Genomic DNA, 6,850 nt, shown 5'->3' with positions numbered 1-6,850 from the left:
CCACAAGGCAGGATTATTCACCGGGACACCCGTGTATGATTATTGCCCTGGGGCCCCTCAGCATCAGATTGGCCGGGACCCCGCCCCCGCCGCACGCCTTCCTTTTGGGCGGCGCCCCCCCTGTTGTCAGATAGTGCGACCGAAAAGAAATTACCACCACACCAAAGCAGGAACTAAACGTGGCGGCATCCTGGGCGAAACAGCACTTCATGAAACACAACGCGACCAAAGCGAAATATACATTCTTTGGGGCGAAAAATACGAACCCCCTCGATCACCCCCACAGAGGCACGTCTATCACCGTGAAAAGGCCCCCGGCCCTGCTGGGAATCGCATTCCAGAAAAACCGAGGAATGGGCTCCGACACAGCGCACCTACAGACGCATGCAGGCCAACGGCTTAGCCAACCAGCAGGTGTCTCACCCTACGGCTGTGGACAACAGCGGGATGCATCGCGCCCCTTGTGCCCAGCGCTTGCGCAGACCAAAGAAACGCACGGCATAGAAGTGCGGTGCTGGAACGCACCCCCCACCTCGAGATCGGCACTTGATGCTGGGCAATGCAAAGCCTGTAAGCAATTGCAGGCGCCACCCAAATGGCAGCTGCAGAGAAGATGCCTTGCTTAAAGCCATTCCCAAAACCACGAAGCACAATGATACGGGTGCGCAGACTGAAGTGCACATCCCTTGTGTTTTGCAGAGGGGGGCAGTGCGCCATAGCTTCAATGAGGCGCGCGCGATTGATCAGAGACCCCACACCAGGGGCATATCACCATCATGGCGGAACGCCCAGAACCCAATACTGAAGTCAGGACCCCGTCCGTAGCGCCCTTCGCGGTGCAACAGGCATCTCGAGCCCCCCTTCGCACACCCCTCTAAAGCGTCACCGCTCACAACCCGGACGGCGCCAAGCCTCAAACATGCATAAGATGGGCTGGCCGACCCTTCCGGCGGAAAGGGTTCCACACCACCCGGGCACCTCCGCCATGAATTCTGGCCGGATGGGCCTGCCCAAGAAAAGAGTGAAATCTGGCGCAGCAGCCATGAGTTACCCCAACGAGGAGCCCATTACCGAAGCCAGGGCGGGAGCGGGATGCACACCGTTTGGCCACCGGGCTGATTCCATCGCGTTGCACGTTGGCCTGCGGAAGTTGCCGGAAGCAACTCCATACCGCAACACTCGGCTGCCAAGGACCCCCGTCTTCACGGACACTTTTTCACCACCCACGTCGCTCCAAACAGCCTGCCTCACAAACAAACCTAATTTTGTGTCTGCTGTGTTATCGGATATTGAATAGCAAATGCCACAAATCACTTATACGGTTGCAATTTGAATTTCACCCATCTGCCGTTGCAAACAATGAGACGCGCGAAGTGGAAGCCAATATGGCCCCTGACCTTCCACAGGGCGAGGACACGTGGATACCGGATTTGGTTGCGTTGGCTAAACGTTGCCTACGCATCCAGAACCTCATGCCATCCACCTGCCGCTCCGGCATCAGTGGTCACTGGAGTGCTGCGCGCAATGACTTCAACCTGCCTCGGAAAGAGGAGGCGTCAATGGCTTGCTTTTGTACCAGCGACTCTCACCGCTACGGCCGGTTACTGCGATCATTTTGGCCCACCATGCAAAGTACACGAGGTGGATGTAACCTAGGAGAGCCGCATTCCCTTCTCAGAGAGACTAAAGTAAAAAGGCCCGCAAATAACCCAGAGGCAGTGCTACTAAGTTTCCGTAACCAGGCCAACTGCACGGTGTGTCAAATTCACTTCAGTTGTCGGTAAGCGTTGTGATTCGCATGGTCAGAAAACATGGAGTCGCATGTGCTCACGCCATGCAGAAACCCAAACACCCAACTGCTGCAGAATCGCCGGGAATCCCGCTACAGCACCCCCTTCCCCAGAGGCGAGGCCAAAACGCACAACATGAGACACAACAACAGGTCTGAACTCGCTCGCAAGAAAAGCGTTGAAAAGATTCTGCCTGTCATTTGCGCACCGCGTCGTATAGGTGACAAAAGGGGGCTGGGATAGCACCTTTGCGAATTCCACCACCTGCAATTGCCCAATGCAGAACGCAACCGCCCACGAAAGGCCAAAAAGAAGGACAACGGTTCGCCTTTCCAATGCGAACGCCGTGGGCCCAGAGAACCTAACTAAGGCGGGGCTCCTCTCCCATATCCGTGCCAAGCACTTTTTCACACCAGAGCCTGCCGCACAAAGCGGAACGACAACCCAAACCATGCCGCATGATGCGTCAGAAGGCCATCGGCAATGCTAGAGGACTTGTCTCCCACATGAGATTCAAGCACCCTGACGAACTGATCAAGGTGACACAAAAACCAGACCAAGCCACACCAAGACCTGCCGAGCGTGAAGGGGAGAAAGCCCACGCTGCGGACGCTGTTTACATAAGGCGGGGAACACCCGACCAAGCATTGCCACGCATCCCAAAGCGCAAGCGAGAGGGCGCATCCCTCACATAAGAAGCACCGGCAAAGCAGGAAGAAAACAGCCCGCTACCGCCAGAGCGGCTGGGGGAAAAACAATACATGGCGTGCTTGGAATGGTCCGCCCCCGCTTTCCCAGCCTTGCCACGCCGCGGGCGATTCTATGGGGGAAAATGGGTGCCCGAAAATAGGAAACGCCAGGGGATACGGGGCGACACCCCTGAGGAATCGCACCCCACTGCTTTTTATGCCCGACGTGCGGCCACCAGCGCCGCAGCTACCATGCGCCTGGAAGGCGCCGAAAGGGCACAGGCGGATTCGGGCTGGACACCGCCAAACGGAGCTAATGCGCACAGTGGGAGCGGGCGGACCAGCACCTGCTGAGCCACCCCGCCCCAAACAGCCACCGGCGCCGCTTAGACGTGGCCAGGTGTAATGTGGTAAAGCTTTGCTTAACAAAAACGTTCTCCCAATACTTTCTTGCAGTGAAAAGGCTTTGTCTTCAACGATCTTCCCTGAGAGGCGCGGCGCCCCCCATGCAGGAAAAGGGGCAGCCCATTCCCCCATCCAACTCTATTTGTTTATAGTTTTTTTGCCGCGTTTGGTGAAAAGAGACGCCGCTCCTCTGCCGTTATTTGGCCAGGGAAGAGTGGGCAGGGTTTCAAGCCAGCCCTGGCTGCTGGGCGCGCGTGGCCAATAGCGTGGGAGAGGCCAATTTATTGTCGCATTTCTTTAAGTTTAGGTTCCCCTTCCCTAGCTCAAAGAAAAAACAGTTTTTTCTTTTACGCATGCTATGGGTGTAGGTTTGTTTTTGCTCGTCCTTTGGTCGGTGCCAGCCTTTGTTCTTAGAGGGGTGGGGGCGGGGGAATTTCAAGGGGCCGAACCTGTTTGAACACTGCAAACTCACGCCGGCAATTCTATTGCGGAATCGCGCGTTGTTGGCCTTTGTCGTGTTAGATGTGGGACTTCGCCAAATTACCGGTGGCGATTGTCCATTGCCTTCTCCTGGGGTATTGTTTGTTTAGACTTGTATGTTTTTCCTCCTTTTTTTTTTTTTGGAAGCTGGCTCCTAGAGTTACTTCGCCGGGTAATTTTCGTAGGCCTGGGGTTGCCGAGTTCTTTGTTCCGTAGCGCTCTTTCCTTATGATAGTTTTAACAGTCTCAAAGCTTCAGGCCGATTAAAGCTTTGTTTTTTGGCACGGGCCGTGCAATTTTACTACATTGCGCACAGGCGTTTCAGCCAACACCACAGCTTTTAGTTAGCTGAGCGGTCGCGATTTTTCGTAGTAGCGCAGTTTTTTGTTCTCAAACCCTTCGCTGGTTTTTGGGGGCAGCTAAAGTGGCACAAGGCGTGTGCTTATTCTTTTTTTGAAGCTCAGCTTATACTCATTCTAAAAATCCACTTCCCGTAAACCACTTACCATTCACCGTGGGGGCGCTGTTTTCGCAGAACTTTGCGCACACCTAATGCGGAGCGACCCGGACTGCTCTGCGCGCTTCTCCGGCTCGGCAATTTTCTTGTTGAGGTCGGTTTTCGGACTACAACTAACAAACTAAATGGTGCTTTCGCAAATGAGTTTTTTTTCAGTAAAAAGAATCTCTTATTTGTCTTTTTTAAATATAATGTCGTTAGGTTATGGTGTGGGCGTCCTGTGTTCACCTTGATCTGATGGTGGTTGGGTTTTTGCTGCGACCTCTTGTCGTCATCCTCTGCGCACGTTTTTCGTAACATCGAACCTACGGTGGTCATGGGCAAAAAAGTGTTTTGCACCGTCTTACAGCATTATACCGGCGTTTGTAGGATACAGTTTTGAGGAAGTCCACCAGAATTACACCCAATGTGAAATATACCTTGGTTTCGGGGGCAAAGGATACTCCTGATTTTGCCCCTTCCACGACATGCTCTTAGCGCAATGTCCTTTAACCGTCTCCAAAAGTGAATATTTGCTTCTCTATTCTTAGCGAAAAAAAAATAATAACATTGTACTGGTAGAAAATAAAAAGCCTTCCTTTTTGACTTGCATACTCTAAAATGAAAACCGCCATCTGCTTTATGGGATAGCACGGATGTTCTATTACTTTAAAATTTTGGGATCTCATAGCTGTATTGAACCGGTATTTTCATTCTAGGATCGACCAATTTACACCCATATCACATACCTTTTCAATTGTAGTGACAGTTTAAAAGGCGGTTAAACGGCCAAAAGCTTATTAGTCGGTATCATCAGCTCACTGGCAAAACGCAACTACAGCCTTTTAGATGACATTTTGTATAGAAATCGACTATGCAGGCATTTTTTACCTTTCTAAAGTTAACGCCAAGTTTGCAGATCTATTTTTTAACTTTCTAGATTCCTTGGTATTGTGGAAATGCCTCATCGTGGCGCCAAGGTCTAGTACTAAATTCATTACTTAGGAAGCTAAATTTCCACAATTGCAGCACCGAATCCGGCTTAGTTCGGGCTGCACCGTGATACGGTCGCTACTTATTCGGATAGCGGAGTTAAGTACCTTACAAATAAGGCGCGTTTTGTAACGGGTAAAGTACCTGAACGGAGAGACTGCAGGGAAAATACACGCTGCCAATCAATAAGTTTCACGGTCGAGTACCCGGTTTCTCAGACTGGGGAATCCAATGCTATACGCTATAGTTTTTCCTGGAGCCGCGCCATGGTCCGGATACAACGCGACCTGCTCTCCAGGGATCAAGCGGAGGGCCTAACCGGAGACCGCTCCCTGGGACGCCGTGCTACTGGTGTCGCCCACGCCCGTGGGTTGAAAGATCTCTATGATCAGGAGGTTTTTAGTGGGTATGGGTGGGTTTCTCCACCACCGAGTCCCACATATAATCTGCTGTGGCACGGCAGATGTGCGCAAATGCATTTCCTCCTTCCTCCTTCGGGCAGCGGCACCTGGTCGTTAAATTGCACGTGGAACAACAACAACAACTTTCTAGATTAGAAAGAGGTTAAAGAAAAACGGTGTATACCTAGGAAATTGCATGTAATACATTTATCTTTCCAGCACCTGTAAAAACAATAGTCAAGTTCTTACGCTTATTAAATCCATATCGGTTTCCTTGCCTTTGCCGTTGCAAGGCTTCTCACAAAAATGTGGGTTTAGAACGTTGGTCCAACCCATCCCACCATGTATGCTATCTGACTAAAAAAAATAAAGATACCTTTAGAATTTTTTTTCGTTAGTATTCTGATTAAATTCATGGATGGGACTGTCTTTTATAGAATTGATTTAAAAAGATTGCCTAGCGAGCACAATGTAGACAGCAATTATAACACTTTAAATGTTTTATTTTTTTATGCGAAGTAAAACGTGTAATATTTGTTAGCATATTAAAAACACTTAGTAAGGGTACGGAAACCCCCTGCCACATCCGCGTTTCTTTATTGTTTTGTTGGCTGAATTTTTCTTCTTACTCGTGCAATTTTACGACCTGCTGTCGCTTCCCGAAGGAGGAAGGAGGAAATGCATTTACGCATATCTGCTTTCTTAGGGAAGATTATGTGGGACTCGGTGGTGGAGAAACCCACCCATACGTGCTAAAACCCCCTGATCATGGGGATCTTTCCACCAACGGCCGTGGGCTACACCAGCTGCGCAGTGTCCCAGAGGAGCGGTCTCCGGTTAGGGCCTCCGCTTGATCCCTCTAGAGCCAGGTCCCGTTCTATCCGGACCATGGCGCGGCTCCAGGAAAAACTATAGCGTATAGCATTGGATTCCCCAGCCCGGGAAACCGGGTACTCGACCGTGAAACTTATTGATTAGAAACGTGTATTTTCTCTGCAGTCTCTCTGTTCAAGCACTTTACACATTACAAAACACGCCTTATTTGCAAGGTGCTTAACTGCGCCACCCAACAAGTAGCAACCGTATCACGGGGCAGCCCGAACAAAGCCGGACCTGGTGCTGCAATTGTGGAAATTTTGGTTTCCCAAGGAATGAACTTGGTGCCAGACCTTGGCGCCACAATGGGGCATTTCCACGATACCAAGAGGTCTCTTTTTTAACTATATTGATCGCAATGCGGTGCCAAAAGCCAACCAGCATGCAGCGCACCGGACGACTTGCCAGGCCACTGCAATGCACGGGGGTTCCCTCTGTTTGGCCGGCGGGCGCTTTTCTAGGGAGATTTTGAAGGAAGTAGAAGATGATTCATCGGGTTGCACCACCCACATCTTTTCGTTGTATTTAGCGAGACCTCTCTTACTAAACAGCCGTCGTGGGGGATACGCCGGCGCGAAGCCAAGGTGGGATTGGTTGTTTGTCCCCGATTATGTTGGGATCGTTGTTTGTGGACGTTGGTTGGCCTGCAACGCCTGGTCGGTGTCTGGGCCCTTTAGGGTGCTAGACGCATAGGTGCTGTTGTGCCTGGTGCGGTGGCAT

General features: G+C 51.1%; 5 protein-coding genes across 5 annotated transcripts; 2 read left to right on the top strand and 3 right to left on the bottom strand.

The window, feature by feature from the left end:
• Positions 1–399: 399 nt before the first annotated feature.
• On the bottom strand, positions 400–717 carry DQ04_09061040 (hypothetical protein; the record flags this gene model as incomplete). Its single annotated transcript, XM_009315801.1, has 1 exon — positions 400–717. The coding sequence occupies one exon, from the start codon at positions 715–717 to the stop codon at positions 400–402; it is 318 nt and encodes a 105-aa protein (XP_009314076.1).
• Positions 718–928: 211 nt separating this feature from the next.
• DQ04_09061030 (hypothetical protein) lies at positions 929–1,297 on the top strand (the record flags this gene model as incomplete). Its single annotated transcript, XM_009315800.1, has 1 exon — positions 929–1,297. The coding sequence occupies one exon, from the start codon at positions 929–931 to the stop codon at positions 1,295–1,297; it is 369 nt and encodes a 122-aa protein (XP_009314075.1).
• An 88-nt stretch (positions 1,298–1,385) lies between these two features.
• On the top strand, positions 1,386–1,784 carry DQ04_09061020 (hypothetical protein; the record flags this gene model as incomplete). Its single annotated transcript, XM_009315799.1, has 1 exon — positions 1,386–1,784. The coding sequence occupies one exon, from the start codon at positions 1,386–1,388 to the stop codon at positions 1,782–1,784; it is 399 nt and encodes a 132-aa protein (XP_009314074.1).
• Positions 1,785–1,802: 18 nt separating this feature from the next.
• DQ04_09061010 (hypothetical protein) lies at positions 1,803–2,243 on the bottom strand (the record flags this gene model as incomplete). Its single annotated transcript, XM_009315798.1, has 1 exon — positions 1,803–2,243. The coding sequence occupies one exon, from the start codon at positions 2,241–2,243 to the stop codon at positions 1,803–1,805; it is 441 nt and encodes a 146-aa protein (XP_009314073.1).
• Positions 2,244–2,518: 275 nt separating this feature from the next.
• Positions 2,519–3,016, bottom strand: DQ04_09061000 (hypothetical protein; the record flags this gene model as incomplete). Its single annotated transcript, XM_009315797.1, has 1 exon — positions 2,519–3,016. The coding sequence occupies one exon, from the start codon at positions 3,014–3,016 to the stop codon at positions 2,519–2,521; it is 498 nt and encodes a 165-aa protein (XP_009314072.1).
• Between the last annotated feature and the right edge of the window lie 3,834 nt (positions 3,017–6,850).

The sequence above is a fragment of the Trypanosoma grayi genome, assembly GCF_000691245.1.
Source record: "Trypanosoma grayi strain ANR4 Tgr_906_V1, whole genome shotgun sequence".
NCBI classification, from domain to species: domain Eukaryota; phylum Euglenozoa; class Kinetoplastea; order Trypanosomatida; family Trypanosomatidae; genus Trypanosoma; species Trypanosoma grayi.
Note: the sequence above shows the minus strand (reverse complement) of the source record. Positions and strands in the feature narration are given on the sequence as shown.